The sequence below is a fragment of the Engystomops pustulosus genome, chromosome 1, assembly GCF_040894005.1.
Source record: "Engystomops pustulosus chromosome 1, aEngPut4.maternal, whole genome shotgun sequence".
NCBI classification, from domain to species: domain Eukaryota; kingdom Metazoa; phylum Chordata; class Amphibia; order Anura; family Leptodactylidae; genus Engystomops; species Engystomops pustulosus.
The window spans coordinates 26,934,990-26,953,952 of record NC_092411.1 but is presented as its reverse complement, the minus strand read 5'-3'; the positions used below and the strand labels follow the sequence as shown (position 1 = coordinate 26,953,952).

Sequence of the window (18,963 nt, the reverse complement as noted above, 5' to 3'; positions counted from 1 at the left end):
TGTGCTGCATGTTACATGTCCCGTATCTATAGCAGCTCTAGACTCACAGCAGCACAGAGTGTATCAGCGTATCAAACAGCTGAAATAAACTGACTGCATTATCCTTGTACTGTGACATCACTGTGTGCATTATCCCTGTACTGTGACATCACTGTGTGTATTATCTCTCTACTGTGACATCACTGTGTGTATTATCCCTGTACTGTGACATCACTGTGTGCATTATCCCTGTACTGTGACATCACTGTGTGTATTATCTCTGTACTGTGACATCACTGTGTGTATTATCCCTGTACTGTGACATCACTGTGTGTATTATCTATGTACTGTGACATCACTGTGTATTATGCTTGTACTGTGACATCACTGTGTGTATTATCCCTGTACTGTGACATCACTGTGTGTATTATCCCTGTACTGTGACATCACTGTGTGTATTATCCCTGTACTGTGACATCACTGTGTGTATTATCCCTGTACTGTGACATCACTGTGTGTATTATCCCTGTTCTGTGACATCACTGTGTGTATTATCCCTGTACTGTGACATCACTGTGTATTATCTATGTACTGTGACATCACTGTGTGTATTATCCCTGTACTGTGACATCACTGTGTGTATTATCTCTGTACTGTGACATCACTGTGTGTATTATCCCGGTACTGTGACATCACTGTGTATTATCCCGGTACTGTGACATCACTGTGTGTATTACCCCTGTACTGTGACATCACTGTGTGTATTATCCCTGTACTGTGACATCACTGTGTGTATTATGCCTGTACTGTGACATCACTGTGTGTATTATCCCTGTACTGTGACATCACTGTGTGAATTATCTCTGTACTGTGACATCACTGTGTGTATTATCCCTGTACTGTGACATCACTGTGTGAATTATCCCTGTGCTGTGACATCACTGTGTGTATTATCCCTGTAATGTGACATCACTGTGTGTATTATCCCTGTGCTGTGACATCACTGTGTGTATTATCCCTGTACTGTGACATTACTATGTGCATTATCCCTGTACTGTGACATCACTGTGTGTATTATCCCTGTACTGTGACATCACTGTGTGTATTATCCCGATACTGTGACATCACTGTGTGTATTATCCCTGTACTGTGACATCACTGTGTGTATTATCTATGTACTGTGACATCACTGTGTATTATGCTTGTACTGTGACATCACTGTGTGTATTATCCCTGTACTGTGACATCACTGTGTGTATTATCATCCCTGTTCTGTGACATCACTGTGTGTATTATCCCTGTACTGTGACATCACTGTGTATTATCTATGTACTGTGACATCACTGTGTGTATTATCCCTGTACTGTGACATCACTGTGTGTATTATCTATGTACTGTGACATCACTGTGTGTATTATCTCTGTACTGTGACATTACTGTGTGTATTATCCCTGTACTGTGACATCACTATGTGTATTATCTCTGTACTGTGACATCACTGTGTGTATTATCCCTGTTCTGTGACATCACTGTGTGTATTATTCGGGTACTGTGACATAACTGTGTATTATCTATGTACTGTGACATCACTGTGTGTATTACCCCTGTACTGTGACATCTCTGTGTGTATTATCTCAGTACTGTGGCATCACTGTGTGTATTATCCCTGTACTGTGACATCACTGTGTGTATTATCCCTGTGCTGTGACATCACTGTGTGTATTATCCCTGTAATGTGACATCACTGTGTGTATTATTCCTGTACTGTGACATCACTTTGCGTATTATTCCTGTACTGTGACATCACTGTGTGTATTATCTCTGTACTGTGACATCACTGTGTGTATTATCCCTGTACTGTGACATCACTGTGTGTATTATCCCTGTACTGTGACATCACTGTGTGTATTATCTCTGTACTGTGACATCACTGTGTGTATTATCCCTGTACTGTGACATCACTGTGTGTATTATTCCTGTACTGTGACATCACTTTGCGTATTATCCCTGTACTGTGACATCATTGTATTATCCCTGTACTGTGACATCATTGTGATGTCAAAGTAGTCAAATTGAGGGTTTTTCAGACGTTTCACTGCTATAAAATCGCACAGGACTATGTACACCTCTTCATTAATCTGGGGTAAACATAGAACTACTATTAGTGCAAAGCCAGATTCATGACTTGGGACTTTAGCAAAAAGAATCTGATGGGCAGTGGAACTACAAAAATAGACCTAGAAGTGTAATGATAAGTGACCCCATTGTCGTTGTTCTATAGTTGAGCATTTCTATAAGATATTTGTGCTGTTCTCTGTTTCCAGGTTGTGGATCTCCTTGTGTCAATGTGTCGTTCTGCTTTGGAATCTCCGAGGAAAGTTGTCATATTTGAGCCATATCCTTCAGTGGTAGACCCCAACGATCCTCAGACCCTGGCCTTTAACCCACGAGTAAGTGTTTATTTTTCTGCTTTTACGTCTATACAAACTAGATGAAAATCATCCAAATCCGCTGATTTTGGTGGTTCCCTTGTGTATCGGTTGTGTATGGGGCTCCTGACTCTCCTCCCATGGCAGATATTTATGAAGATATGAATCGGGTATGAGATGCTGACATTGGGGTCTGACAGCAGCTTGACTCTTTCATCACTTCTTTTAGCTGTGCCTATCATTCATGTGATTAATGGATTCATCTTGACCTCCCCACATATATGAAAGTGGAGCTTATGTGTTAAAGGGAACCTTCACCATATTTTCGATAAATACAGCTTCCCATATTTCCATACAGGAGCCCTATTAACTAACTGGCACCCTTCTTTTAGCTAAAAATTGTTTCCCTCACACACCCATAAAATCAACTTTGTCATCTTACCTGACATCAGCACTTAGTCACTTCTACTTCTCCCCATGCTTCCTTCAGCGCTTCATGTCATGTTAACATGGTGATATCATCTAAAGTCTTTTATCCAGCAACATTTGCAAAATCTACCCCATGTATGTATCTGATCACATGAAATCTTAGCAGCATCCATGGACTATTGCTCCTCCCCATATCTTCATGGAGGTTGCTGTGACTTTTTGTGATCAGATACATATATGGGGTAGATTTTGCAAATGTTGCTGGATAAAAGATTTTAGATGACATCTGCCTGGTCACATGACATGAAATGCTAAACAGTGAGAAGGAGTCTCAGAAAAAAAAGATAAGAAATACGGGCATGTGTAAATTCTGGATAGATTGTTTTCACTTATTTAAAAGGCAATTTTGCTCACTTTGTTTGGTTGTACGATCGGTACAACACGTTTTTAGGCTTCAGCAGTAGTCCGAGCAGTTTAGGCAGGCATTCCTGGATTTCCAATGCTAAGCAGTGGATGGGGATTCTTGGCGCCAATCACTCAAAGTAGCAACTTTGTATCGATCAAACTTCTTTATTGGTTTGCTCAGTAAAACGCATTTCAAGCCCGGTCCGGGCTCTTCAACAGTTACATAAAGCAACTTTATGACTGCCTTCTGACTCACTGCTGGGTCTAGCTGTATGCCTGGTAAGATAACAAAGATGGGGTAGATGTGAATGTTACTGTGTAAAGGACCTTAGATGACATCACCCTGGTCATATGACATAAAGTGCTAAACAGTGAGAAGGAGGCATGAGTCATGTGGAGGAGTAGATGTGAGGGAGAATGGCAGGGGTCACTGGACTTGGCCAAGCAGGACACCTCCCCTCTGACTCACTGCTGGGTCTAGCTGTATGCAAGGTAAGAAAACAAAGATCACCCTGGTCACCTAATATGAAGTGCTGAATGTGGAGGAGGCACACGGCATAAGAAGGAGTATATGGGAGGGGCCAGCCAAGCAGGACATACTGTTGGCAGGTAGGATAATATAAAGTTGATTTTATGGGGATGTGAGGAAAACTATTTTAACTAACAGAAGGGTGGCATTTGGTTTATAGGGCTCTATGGGAACCTGTCACGAGCTGTAATTGTGAAAATGTGGTGACAGGTTCCCTTTAATGGAATGGGGGAAGAATTGAGGTGGCAGGCACCAGTGGCGCTGGTCTATTTCTTTGGAGAATAAAGGTTAGAGAATATTGAATTACAAGCACTTTTTTTTTCACCACAAATTGAAGTTAGCTGAAAATTGGGACACCTTTACTAAAATTTGGGAGTTTGGGCCAAGATCGATCTGTTATGTAAAGTCAGTATAAAGAACAGCACCTACAAAGTTTTTAAAGTTAATGTTAATGTGTAACCTTCATATTGAACAATATCTTGACTCGTCTTTATTTTCCCAACAGAAAAAGAACTACGACCGAGTAATGAAAGCGCTAGACAGTATCACTTCCATCAGAGAGATGACGCAAGTGAGCGCGCTTATATTTATATCGTAATGAGATTCTTTTCATCTGGTTACAGGATGACGTGGAGGAAACATTGGATAAATATAGTCAGTGTAATTGTTGCCTGGAAACTGCATTACTTCAATGAAGGTTTCAAATTAAGTGAAGCATCTCAAAAGAGAGACCATTGTGAAGGTCCACAAAACAGGGACAGACTTCCGCCATCAGAGCTATCGGCAATCGTTAAGTGTAGCTTAAAGTGGACCTGTCACCCCACTAAAACTACTAACCCACCGGCCCAGGTAGGCGAAGGAATGTCCTTTCTAGAATTCCCTCTTTAATATGAAATCTCACCCATTTACCTACAATAATTCTCCCTCAATGTCAGGTAAATATGACTCATTTTCACATAAGATGAGTCAACTTTAGAGGCTTGCAGGGGGATTGTTACTTCTATAGCACATGCTTAGAACATGCTTATTGCATCACAATAAAGATAAGAACTAGAGATGAGCGAGTATACTCGTCCGAGCTTGATGCTCGTTCGAGTATTAAGGTACTCGAAACGGCTCGTTGCTCGGACGAGTATTTCCCCTGCTCGAGATCGAGCATTTAATTAAAAAAAACACAGTGAAGAACAATGAAGAATAGAATAAAAACAGTGAACACAGTGAACACAGGATCATTTAAGTGAAAAACACAGTGAAAAACACAGTGAAGAATAGATTACAGATGTTCGGCACATCTGCTTACTTGTCGGAAGATACGCGCGGAACGGTGCGAACAAAATAGCATGTGAAGAACACATTGAAGAACATGGTGAGCAGCACAGAGACACCAGGGAGCAGCACAGAGACACCGGGGAGCAGCACAAAGACACCGGGGAGCAGCACAGAGACACCGGGAAGCAGCACAGGCAGCGGCAGGCACGGAGGCAGCACAGGCAGCGGCAGGCACGGGGAGCAGAACGGGCAGCGGCAGGCACGGGGAGCAGAACGGGCAGCGGCAGGCACGGGGAGCAGAACGGGCAGCGGCAGGCACGGGGAGCAGAACGGGCAGCGACAGGCACGGGGAGCAGAACGGGCAGCGGCAGGCACGGGGAGCAGAACGGGCAGCGACAGGCACGGGGAGCAGAACGGGCAGCGGCAGGCACGGGGAGCAGAACGGGCAGCGACAGGCACGGGGAGCAGAACGGGCAGCGGCAGGCACGGGGAGCAGAACGGGCAGCGGCAGGCACGGGGAGCAGAACGGGCAGCGACAGGCACGGGGAGCAGAACGGGCAGCGGCAGGCACGGGGAGCAGCACGGGCAGCGGCAGGCACCGAGAAAGCGGGGCAGCGGCGCAGAGACATCGGGAAGGGCAGAGAGATCGGGGAGACTTCAGTGGAAGAAGAGCAGCGGATCCCGGGACAGCGTATCTCCCGACAAGTAAGCAGATGTGCAGAACATCTGCAATCTATTCTTCACTGTTTTTCACTTAAATGATCCTGTGGTCACTGTTTTTATTCTATTCTTCACTGTTCTTCACATCTGCTAACTTGTCGGGAGATAATATACGCGCGGAACAGTGAAGAATAGATTGCAGATGTTTGCATACATCTGATAACTTATCAGAAGACATTCTTTTTCAGTTAAATAACACATTTTATTCCCGAACCATGGTCCCTTTGAAAAATGCTCGAGTCTCCCATTGACTTCAATGGGGCTCGTTATTCGAGACGAGCACTCGAGCATCAGGAAAAGTTCGTCTCGAATAACGAGCACTCGAGCATTTTAGTGCTCGCTCATCTCTAATAAGAACCTAATTTTTCCAGCTTCTTTTTACTGTGAGCTACAGAACTGGACATACACGCAGGTAAAAAGTAGGCGGGAACTGGATCTTTATATGCAGCTCACATTTCTAACTATGTATTTAGCTGTCTGTATCTTTGGTTCTGTAGCTCACAAAGCCACAGCCCTGATCTGAAAGATGAAATCCTTATCTTCAACATGACACCAGGTACAATAGAACCAAAGATATGGGCTTCTAAAGTGCCACAACTTCTGCAACCACTAAACTTGACTCTTCTCATATAAAAATGAGGTGAAAGGAGTCATATTTGCCTGACTTTGAAGCAACTTTGAAAAGGGGAATATTTCACATAAAAGAGGGAATCCTAGAATGGACACTTTTTACCCTACAATGACAGAACTGTTAGTTTAGTGGGATAAAACTGGGGGACAGGTTCTCTTGAAAGGAAATCAACCACGTGGATAACATTAAAAAAATGTATTAATACTCACCTTCGCTCCTCTTCACCTTGATCTGGGCGCTGTTTGGTGCTAAGCTTGACAGGCCTGGATCACCTGGGAAACAAACTTATAAATAAGCAGCCTGGATCGCAGGGATGAGATGTCCAGCACTCTGGGCTGCTAACTATGCACCTCCCATGTTGGGAGAGGGAGGTGACATCATGCCAGAGGCATGAGAAAGGGAGGTGCAGGGGTGTGCATGATTAGCAGCCGGAGCACCGGACATCTTGTCCCCGCTCTCTGGGCTGCCAATTATATGTTTGTTTTCTAGGTGATCTCGGCATGTCAAGACTAGCGACTGACAGCGCCAGGATTAAGGTGACGGCAGGAATTGTTCCCCATTATTTCTGTATACGGGGACAGTCTCCAGTCAGCACTCACACTGTTCTGCATTGCCTATAATGAAGAATAGTGTATGAGGGGTTTTGGCTAAGAATTTGTGTGACAACAGTCCATACTAGTCGATGGGAGCTCTAAAAGTAACCTATTTTATACACTCTACAAATTTTGATTTCTCCCATGGACGTGAATGGAATGGAGAGGGGTCAGTGCACCCTTATTCTGGATATGTCTTGAATTTTAAACATGAGTATGCTCTTTCAGGTCTCCAATACAATATTATGACATGCCAATAAAACCCTTAAAAGGCTCCACAACCACTTGGTGGCTTCAAGAAAACACATAAGATAGACAAACTCACATATCTAGATATGACAAGAGGTCATCATTGTATGATCATAACCTATATGATAATGGAAGCTCCAAAGGCTATAAATCATATGATGTATGTGGTGTATAATTACAAAGTTCAGATGCTGCTGTGCAGTGACATGCAGATGTTGCATTAACAACTGTACAAGTGTCATAGACCCTTTCACAGGCAATTTTACTCCTTCAAAAAAAAACTCATGCAGATAAATCCACACAGGACCTTTCCCCCCTTTGTTGAAAGCTGTAGCCTCTTTATGTCACTGTTGCAGCCTGATGTAAAGTCATGTGACTGCAGCACAGCCATTCACTATTCCGGTCACATGACCTTGCATAGCATAGCTTCAGCAGTGAGGGAGGCCATCCCATCGCCATGACACTGTGCGCACAGGCACACAGTGCCTTCATCCCAGGCTGACAACCCAATCCTTTACTGCGACATCATCAGTCCCCTGTCACAGCAGACCCCCTATACAGCGCTCACACTAAGTGTTGCAGGGATGTGAGGCATGTAGGGAAAATTCAGTGTGCATCCTCTCCGCATGTATGTGTATACAGATAACTGATGACAGTGATCATATGGGATGTTACCATAAGATCACCGTTATCAGTGATCTATATAAAATAACAGCAGGGGGCACATATATAATGGACTCCCTGCTAGCTGTTGCCCCAGTTTATAAAATTACAAAATAATATTTTTTTACAATATAATAATTAAAAAAAAGAGTTTCACACCCCCCCCCCCCCCCCGTTCTACCACACAAAAATATTTTTTAAAGATATGTTTAAACAGTCCAGGTTGGGAGGTAAGCGGAGTCATACATAGTCTGGTCTGGGGAGGGGAAGGGCACCATCATCCCTAGTCTGGTGTGGTGGAGGGCACTGTCATCCCTAGTCTGGTGTGGTGGAAGGCATTGTCATCCCTAGTCTGGTCTGGTGGAGGGCACTGTCATCCCTAGTCTGGTCTGGTGAAGGGCACTGTCATCCCTAGTCTGGTCTGGGGGAGAGCACTGTCATCCCTAGTCTAGTCTGGTGGAGGGCACTGTCATCTCTAGTCTGGTCTGGTGGAGGGCACTGTCATCCCTAGTCTGGTCTGGTGGAGGGCACTGTCATCCCTAGTCTGGTCTGGTGGAGGGCACTGTCATCCCTAGTCTGGTCTGGTGGAGGGCACTGTAATCCCTAGTCTGGTCTGGTGGAGGGCACTGTCATCCCTAGTCTGGTCTGGTGGAGGGCACTGTCATCCCTAGTCTGGTCTGGGGGAGAGCACTGTCATCCCTAGTCTGGTCTGGGGGAGAGCACTGTCATCCCTAGTCTAGTCTGGTGGAATGCACTGTCATCCCTAGTCTAGTCTGGTGGAAAGCACTGTCATCCCTAGTCTAGTCTGGTGGAAAGCACTGTCATCTCTAGTCTGGGGAAGAAGCCTGTCAGCCATGCGGTGTTATCTATAGTCTGGGGTGAGGGAGGTGCACCATCATCCATAGTCTGATCTGTGGTGGGGCACTGTCAGCCATAGTCTAGGGTGGAGGAGGGGCGTTGTCATCAATAGTATGGTCTGCAGTGGTGGGGGTGAGCAGTCGACCATAGTCTGGTCTGGGGTGGGAGGCGCTGTCCTCTATAGTTTGGGGTGGGGGAGTTGCACCATCATCCATAGTCTCAGATTAAGGAGGTGTCTTGTCCGGGGTGTGGGAGGGGCAACATCAGCCATAGACTTTGGTGGAGGAGATGCGCCGTCACCTATAGTCTGGGGTGAAGGAGGGGCGCCGTAAGTCATTGTCTAGGGTGGGAGAGGAGGGCTGTTAGCCCTAGTCTGTTCTTGGGTTGGGGGTGGTTTGCAGTGTTATTACCCTCCTGGACAAATTGTAGTGCGACCTCTGGTAGACTTGGAGGGCTCTTTAAGATTTCCTTCACACTGAAGATGGGTTGTCCTCATATGACCCCAGCACAAGGTATAGAATACAGTCACAGCCACGGCTAATGGTTCCCCATGTCAGTCTATTATGTGTCTTCATGCTGCAATGATTAACCCATCATACACTCATCCGATATTCCCAGTAATCCTATCTGTATTTCTCCTAGGCACCTTATTTGGAAATCAAGAAGCAGATGGATAAGCAAGACCCGTTAGCCCATCCTTTGCTGCAATGGTTGGTGACTCTATATATAACCCAAACATTTTACGTAGCTTCCTGTGAAATACATTATCTGCCAAATCAAATTTGCTGCCTTGATATTGGGAAATAGGAATGAGATTCTCAGCGGAAGGGGATGGAATGACAAATAACAAAGGAGCTAAACCTGAATGCATTAGAGGGGATGTATCCTCACATGGAAGCGACATAGATTACAAGGTTGGGTCACTGCTCACATAGGATACCCAATATACAATGGGGCCGAACAAATGTGTCAGATTTTGTCAGAGTGTAACAGTCTGGCTCTATGAGTAAGTGTCCCTGGCTCATAAGGTTTCATTTTGATGTTAGATTAATTTAGAACCTGCCCTGCAAAGTAACCCACCCAAAATAAAGACTACATTAAAAACTATGATTAAAAAGCATTGCCCTTATCCCTTAATGGTTGCAATGTTTGTAATCAGTTTGCAAACTTATATGCAACTCACCTGATGGGAGTCATTCACCCTAATTGAGTCACGCATATTAAAATTTACTTGCATTCCCTGCCTCCATGTTCCTGATTGACAGGTCTCAGGGCTATAATATTCTGCTGTGTGGAACAATGAGAAAGAGAGCTCTGTTACATCATTGGTCATGTGACCTGGATGACATCATGTAAGGTCCTGTTACATCTGCAACGTGAACCCCATGTAAGTATCCGATCACATGACATCACAGCATGCCTCCTGGGGAGAAGTAGAAGTCTTTGGAGTCTGCTGTGATTTTATGTGATCAGATATATGCATGGTGTGCAGTTTTCTATCACCCTGGTCACATGAGCCATGAGCCATGGGACATGGAGAGGAGTAGATGGGAGGGGCAGGATATGCCCCCTCTGATACCAGAGAATATAACATAAAGTTGATTTTTGAGGATGTAAGGGAAGCTATTTTCAGCAAAAAGATGACTGAGCCGGGGCGGCCACCGCGCAAATATAGGACAGGTCCTATATTTTGAAAACATATGGCAGGGGACTCTCAGCTTTCTAAGGAGAGGGGAGAGGTGGGGAGCGCTCATTATTCTGCCACAGATATACGCTGGAGAAGACCCTGATAGGTTGTGAGTGCAGTCTCCGTATAAACTGGATGGTAGATAGTAGAACTCACTGACATTCATTCCACAGCGTTGCCATTTGCATGAAGGGAGGATGAAATGGATGTGCTTTAGGTTCAGTTTAATGCCTTTACCTTAGAAATGACATGCCATGCGGTCAAAACACATTGCTACTGCACAGTGAAGATGAACATGTCTGCTACAGTCACAAATGGAGGACAGCATGAAGAAGGAGGAAGTGATGTCACAGAAAGAGGAGGAGAAGCTGGGTAACAGTGCATGATGGGATAGCTAGCTTAAAGATACAGCAAGCAAATTATCCAACAATAAAAACTTTGACCACTGGGTGGCAGCATGCATAACATGAGTATGAACATATCATTGCAGACTGAATGTACAATACAAGACCAATAACAGCAAGGGCAATATGACAGGCTGTAACAGCATACTCCCCGTCTGAAATCCCTGGATTTCACTACATATATAGATCAAACATTATGTAAATGTCCTTTGGTTTAGAATGATGATTCTGAACCCTGCAAACAAAATGCAAATAATCAAACAACAATAACTGGAAAACTGCTGATCAGGAACAGTTCAATGGTAGATAATCCAGCTCGCAGCAAGCCGCTGTCCCTGGCATAGTTCTGCGTTGAGCGACTGAGTCAATGTACTTGCATTGTCCCTTCTGCTTGACTTATTCCTGGTATCAAGAGGACAGTCTCAGATATAGGCCTAATAAATGTCTTGGGGACTCCTTGACGTATGGTGGTAACTTCCACCTTACGAACCTTACCATCCTCACTAGGAAAGATTTTAGAGATGAGCCCCATGGGCCAAGAATTCCTTTCCCATGAACCACCCATATGAGAGGCGTGTGGAGGGTTAAAGACCCACGTACAACCGTTGTTGGCCAAGTAATTTTGAACTGGCTTAGAATCTATCTGCAATTCTCGGCAGGCACCGGTAAAGTTGGTCCCACAGTCAGATCTCAGTTGTTTTACTGGTCCTCTGATGGCAAGAAAACGTCTTAAAGCATTGATAAAACTGGAAGTGTCCATGGACTCTATAACTTCAATGTGTATAGCACGTACACTCATGCATGTAAACAACACTGCCCATCGTTTGCTCTCAGCATGACCACCTCTGGTTCGGCGTGCAGACACTGCCCATGGCCCAAAAACATCCAGACCAACATAGGTAAACGGTGGCTCAGTGCTCGTCCTGTCAACTGGCAAGTCCGACATTTGCTGTTGTTGCAATTTCCCTCTTGACTTGCGACATGGAACACAGTTGTGAATTATGTGAGCAATCCGCCTTTTCGCTCCTAATATCCACAGGCCTGCGGCTCTTAAAGCACCCTCGGTAAAATGTCTGCCCTGGTGCTTGACCCTTTCGTGATGATGCCGTATGAGCAATGTAGTAACATGGTGATGGCCAGGAAGAATAAGAGGATTCTTTTCACACACTCCTAACTTGGCCTTGTTCAGGCGGCCACCAACCCTCAGCATACCATGATCATCAACCACTGGTTTCATGTTGATGAGTGGGCTGCTTTTTGGAATGTCCTGTCTGTCACGAAGACATTTCAGTTCATTATGAAAAGCACTCTCCTGTACATTACGTATCACTAACATCTCACTTAGTGTAATGTCTTCTGCAGAGAGAGGCTTGCGACACATGTGCCAACCACGACATTCAGTGCTATCGTTACTGGTATGAAAACACTGTGCAATGTGAACTAACCTTGCAATGGTGCGTACAAGTTTTAGCCATCTGGAAAAGCGCTCAAATCGGTGACAGTTCAAGCCGGACCTCCTTTCAGTCTTGGTGATGAGGGTACTCACTTCAGAACGTATCTCAGGATCGTTGTCAGGATCTTGGAGACTGAAGACGTCTTCGTCAGATGCTTTTTTATTCTCCTTCAGCAAGAACTCTGGACCTGTCAACCAAGAAGACTTGGCAAAGGCGCTAACAGACGATGGTCTGGTGGCACAATCTGCAGGGTTGAGGTTAGATGACACATAGTGCCATTGTTCAGTGTTGGAGGATTTTCTAATCCTTTCTATGCGGTTACTGACATAGACATAGAAGCGTTTAGTCTGATTGTTTATATAACCTAGGACAACTTTGCTGTCAGTGTAGAACTGAACGTCATCCACATGAATATCAAGCTCATGATGTATAAAGTCTGCAATTTCTGCAGCAAGTACTGCGCCACACAGTTCAAGTCTTGGGATGGTGTGCTCAGGTTTAGGGGCTAGTTTAGCTTTTCCGAACAGAAATCCAACATGAACGTTATTGGAATTGTCAATTACCTTCAGGTAGGCAACAGCTGCGATGGCCTCAGTCGATGCATCTGAGAATATGTGGACTTCCCTTCTCTGGCTTGTGATGAGAGATGCTTTAGTGTAGCAACGTGGTATGTGAACCCTGTCTAAGGCATGAAGGGATTCTTTCCAGGACTCCCACTTTCTCTGCTTGTCATGGGGCAGTGGAGCATCCCAGTCCTTGGTAGTCTCTGAGAGCTGTCTTAGTAGGAATTTTCCCTGTACAGTCAAGGGTGCAACAAATCCCAGTGGATCATATAGGCTGTTCACCACTGAGAGGACTCCACGTTTAGTGAACGGTTTGTCTGTACAATTGACCTGGAAGCCAAGAGAATCATTTAACAAGTCCCATCTCAAACCCAGACTTCTCTGAACTGGAGGGATGTCTATGCCTAGGTTCAAGTCTCTGAAATCTGTTGCATGATCACTGGGCTGAAAGGCTTTCATGACAGCAGTACTGTTGGAGGCAATTTTGTGTAACCTCAAACAAGCTTTAGATAACATACCTTGTGTCCTTTTTAGCAGGTCTACGGCCACTTCTGCTGTGGGCAAGGACTTGAGCGCGTCGTCCACGTAGAAGTCTCTCTCGACAAAGTCACGAGCGTCTTTGCCAAACTCTGACTCACCATCAGAAGCAGTCCTTCGTAGGCCATATGTAGCAACAGCAGGTGAAGGACTGTTACCGAACACGTGCACCTTCATACGGTATTCAATCATTTCTTTGCTAGTGTCATTGTCTCTGTGCCATAGAAACCTGAGGTAATTTCTGTGGTCTTCTCGTACAATGAAACAATGGAACATTTGCTCAATGTCAGCAGTAATGGCAACTGATTCCTTTCTGAATCGCATAAGCACTCCTACCAAGTTGTTGGTCAGGTTTGGACCCGTTAGGAGAACGTCATTCAGGGACATACCATGATGCTTGGCACTGGAGTCAAATACCACCCTGATCTGGTTCGGTTTTCGTGGGTGATATACTCCAAAAGAAGGAAGATACCAGCATTCTTCATGTTCTTGCAAAGGTGGAGCTGGCTCTGCGTGGTCCTTGCAAAATATCCTTTCCATAAAGGCAACAAAGTGACTTTTCATCTCAGGCTTGTTCCTTAACGTACGTTGCAAGGAGATGAATCTGGATAATGCTTGTTCCCGATTGTTAGGAAGCCTGGCTCTTTCAGCCCGAAAGGGTAAGGGTGCAACCCAATGGTTAGATTGATCCTTGAAGCATTCACTGTCCATTATTTTGATAAACTCTTTATCTTCTATGGACGAAGCTACTCTGTTGTCATCTTGTGTTGTGCGAAACACTGATCCTCCTAAGTCATCATAAGGTGTAAGAATGATGTCTGGTGCCTTATGAAAGTTAGAAAGATGCTCCTTTACCTCATAATGATGAGGACATGGCCTAAAGTGAGTTGTGCGACCATTATTGAGCACAAAGGTTTTGAAGGAGTTCACTTGAGATGGTCTAAGATTCTTATCCGAACACACATTGCCAATGATTACCCAGCCTAGATCAAGTCTTTGTGCATATGGGGCATCATCTGGGCCATTGCATTGTTGACGTACCTTATGAACTCTCAGAATGTCTCTCCCGAGCAAGAGAAGGATGTCAGCATTCAAGTCCATCGGATGGATCTCTTTAGCCAGGTGTCTCAAGTGGGAATGATGATAAGCAGCTTCAGGAGTAGGAATTTCCTCTCTGTCATCAGGTATCTGGTCACATTCAATTAACGTTGGTAGGGATATGTGGATATTCCTGTTAATTGGAGAAATAATGTATCCAGTGGCTCTTCTGCCGAGGGTCTCTACTTGTCCAGAACAAGTGTTAAGGGTGTATGGAATTGCTTCTCCCTTTATACCGAAGATTTCAAAGAACTTGGGTTTTGCTAGAGACCTGTTGCTTTGTTCGTCTATTATGGCATACATCCTGAAGGCCCTTTCAGGTTGCCCTTCTGGGTAGACGCTCACCAGACACACTTTGGCACAGCACTTGGAACCATTTTCCTTGCCACATACTTCCATGCAGGAGGAGGAGACAGTGGTAGTAGCTGAAACTTGAGCTGGTGGCTCCCCGCCATGCACTGTGACGGCCTTAGATGCTGCTTGAATTTGTGGGATGTCAGGAGAAGGGGTAGGATGCATGGCTACAACATGTTTGTCGCTACCGCATTCAGTACACTTGATGACAGCCTTACAGTCTTTAGCGAAATGGTTTGAAGAAGCACAACACTTGTAACATACTCCTAGTTCCTTGAGCATGTCTCTGCGTTCTTGCAAAGTCTTTGCCCTAAGCCCACGACATTCTTTCAGTGGATGAGGTCTTTTGTGTATGGGGCACATACGGTTAGGGTCTTTGTCTTTATGGACAGGAGTGTCATGTCTAGTGTTGTAGGATGCAGTCAATGGTACGTCTGTCTTCCTAACAGACACTGTTCCTCTTAAGTCTCTACGTTTGCTTGTTTGGTTTTCATACCTTGAGCATGATGATGAAGCTGGTAGAGTAGATTCTGTGAAGTCAAAGCTGGGATCATTCTTCTTCCGAGCTTGGTCGCTGATGAATCTGGAAAAGTAGGAGAAGGGTGGAAAAGACACATTGTGTTCTCTTTTGTACCTGGAGCCCAGATCTGCCCATTTTTCTTGCATGCCATATGGTAGCTTGGACACTATTGGGTTAACACCGTGAGCCGTATCAAGGTAACTCAGTCCTGACAGACGTGGATCTGTTTTGGCTAACTCCAATTCCTTTAATAGGTCGCTTAGGTCTTGAAGCTTGCGGTTGTCCTTGTTGGTAATCTTTGGGAAGATATGAAGTCTCTTAAATAAGGCACTTTCTATGGCTTCAGAACTGCCATAAGTTTGCTCAAGTCTTTCCCATGCTGCAGCAAGACCTTCCTGCGAGTGGCCCACATGAACTGCTCTCAATGTCTTTACACGTTCTGCAGAATCTGGGCCTAGCCACTTAACTAGCAAGTCGAGCTCTTCCTTGGCAGTGAGGTTAAGATCATTGATAACTGCTTCAAAGGTGGATTTCCAGGCTCTATAGTTTTCCGCATGGTCGTCAAATTTTGAGAGACTAATGTTTATCAGTTCTCTGCGCATCATATATCTGGCAAAGTCCGACATATCTGATCTCCCACCTTGTGTCACCAGATTACCTTGCCATATCCCTGGGGCATGTAGATTCTCTGCCATATGGGGCTGAGATGAATCAGGATGAAATGAGGTAGCATAAGGGTTAAGCGGCACTTTAGTCTCAGGATGATCCACTCGAGTGATGCTAGAAATTACCTTGTTCTGGGTAGCTGGCGTCATCTCATACTTTACAGGCATGGCCGTGTGGTAGGTTTGAAATTGTGCTGGAGATGATTGTTTTAGCACATAGTTGGCAGTGCGGTCATCTGGGTCTTCCACTTCTGCAGGGATGGAGCAGTCATGGTCAGTAACTTGGACTAATGCTTGCTCAAGAACCTTTAGCTTGGCTAAGGCGGCTGCTTCCTCCTTTTCCATTTGGAGAATTTTCAGTTGGGCTTCTGCCTCCGCTTGTCTTTTCACCATTTCTGCTTCTTTCTTGGCAAATGAACTTCTGACACTAGCTTCCTCTGCATCAGCACGGATTTCTATAAGCTTGTCGTGTAATGCAGACCTACTGGAGCGGGAGGTTCTGGAAGATGATAGTGTACGTTTGGTTGAAGTGGACCGGTGAGATCTTACTTCTTGCAAGTGTGCAATGCAAAGTTCTGCCTTATTTTTGGCATCTTTCACTATGGTATCCTTTGTATGAAGTAAAGTCTGTCTCTTGGCTAGCTCTGCTGTGGCATCATCAAATTCGGTATTACTCAGGAATGTGATGTACCTTGCAGACAGCCGCTGGTAGCGATCATAGGTGGTAGATAAGCGATTTAATGTTGTGCCTAATTTGGCTGCGTCACTGTCATAGCGTGATATGGCTGCTACACAGTGTTCAATTCTTTGCCATAAATCATCAAGATTAACACAGAACTCTTCCTTAATTACTTCAAAGTTCTCTCTGATCTTTTGTGTGGGTTTGGTAACACGTTTAGATCGTACGATTTGTTCCTCCTGGAACACAAACTCTGTATCTTGCACATCTGTGGGTCTGGTAACATGGTGCACTTTGCTAGGTGCAGTGACAGAGGATTTCATAGAGCCTTTTGTAGACATGTTAATCCTTGTCAATGTGGTACTGTCTCTTTAAGATGGGGTTGCAGCTTGTTCACAATGGTGAGGAAGCCACGTGCTGCTAAGATGGTGGCAGCTCTATTTGCTTGCTTGCAGACTATGTGTGGATCTTGCAGGAACTGCAGATTCAGCTGTGTTTTGACTATTCTGCCACAGATATACGCTGGAGAAGACCCTGATAGGTTGTGAGTGCAGTCTCCGTATAAACTGGATGGTAGATAGTAGAACTCACTGACATTCATTCCACAGCGTTGCCATTTGCATGAAGGGAGGATGAAATGGATGTGCTTTAGGTTCAGTTTAATGCCTTTACCTTAGAAATGACATGCCATGCGGTCAAAACACATTGCTACTGCACAGTGAAGATGAACATGTCTGCTACAGTCACAAATGGAGGACAGCATGAAGAAGGAGGAAGTGATGTCACAGAAAGAGGAGGAGAAGCTGGGTAACAGTGCATGATGGGATAGCTAGCTTAAAGATACAGCAAGCAAATTATCCAACAATAAAAACTTTGACCACTGGGTGGCAGCATGCATAACATGAGTATGAACATATCATTGCAGACTGAATGTACAATACAAGACCAATAACAGCAAGGGCAATATGACAGGCTGTAACAGCATACTCATCCTCCCAATCCCCTACGATACAGCCCAGGATACAGCCCAGGATACAGCCCAGGTGAGCACACATTTGTGTGCAAGAGCCCTGAGGGGGATGGAAGCCCTTCTTTTTAACTTCTGTATTTAGCTTCTGTTATGACCATGGACATAATGGAAACCTCTGAAGCAGGTGTGAAGGATATCAATTTTAAGTCTAAATTTTACTATAATACTTACCTGGCAGGGGGGACACCATGATCACAAATATGGTTCTCCAGGAAACTCGATTGCATAATTTGTGGTAGTGGGAGACTGCATTTTGGTAAAAGGGAGTACAGTGGTAGTGATAGAGGGAGGCCCATTTAGCCCATTTAGCACTATGGCAAGAAAATGTAAAGTAAATCTACCACCAGGATGAAGGATTGTAAACCAAGCACACTGACATACTGATTTGTACCTCTTCTGGCAGGATCTGCTCTTCCTTTAGCTTCCTATGCCATTGTTTTTAAGAAAAAAAATTGTGCAAATGAGCCTGAGGGGCTCTGGGTTCTATAGCTGTTAATGGAGCCAGGAGCCCCTCCGGCTCATTTGCATAATTTTTAAAGCCTTTTTTTGTCAAAACAAGGACATAAGAAGCTAAAAAAGAGCATATCCTGTGGGGACACACACCAGCATGTCAGTGTGCTTGGTTTACAATCCTTCATCCTCGTGGTAGATTTCCTTTAAATACTAATTTGTCTCCATCTATTGCATAACTACTGCCCCTAACTTCTCTTTGACTTTCACCAAATGCTACTCTTGCTATAGTCGGAAAAATCTTCTACAGACCATCTATGTAACTAAACTACAGACTTATGGTACAGATAGGGGCTCATTTACTAAGGGCTCGGCGGCTGCACTTTCGTCGGCTTTTGTTTTGTGCCGAATTCCGCCGGAATTTTGGCGCACGCAATCGGATTTCGGTGCAATCGTGCCGGCTTTCACACGACAGAAATCGGCGTGGCCGTCAGAAAACCCGACGGATTTGGAAAAAACGCGGAATTTAAAAAATTAAGTGTGTCGCTAAATTATGCACTTACATGCACCGGGGAGAAGATGGTGAACTCCGGCGGACCTCAGCGCAGCAGCGACACATGCAGGATATCGGGTGCACAACCTTAGTGAATCCCGGCAGACCCGAATCCTCGTCGGAGAACGCGCCGCTGGATCGCGACAGGACCGCGTAAGTAAATGAGCCCCATAGAGTCAGATACAGGGCATTATACAGTATATCCAGCTTGTAAA

At 44.8% G+C, this 18,963-nt stretch overlaps 1 protein-coding gene across 2 annotated transcripts in view; it reads left to right on the top strand.

Annotated features, from left to right (window-relative positions):
• The window catches only part of PARP8 (poly(ADP-ribose) polymerase family member 8), a 190,821-nt gene that overhangs the window by 159,433 nt on the left and 12,425 nt on the right, over positions 1–18,963 (top strand). For both annotated transcript variants that reach the window (XM_072136327.1, XM_072136336.1), the window contains exons 16-18: positions 2,304–2,429; positions 4,277–4,342; positions 9,397–9,464. In XM_072136327.1, coding sequence (XP_071992428.1) covers positions 2,304–2,429; positions 4,277–4,342; positions 9,397–9,464 — 260 coding nt within the window. The remainder of the gene's footprint in view (positions 1–2,303; positions 2,430–4,276; positions 4,343–9,396; positions 9,465–18,963) is intronic.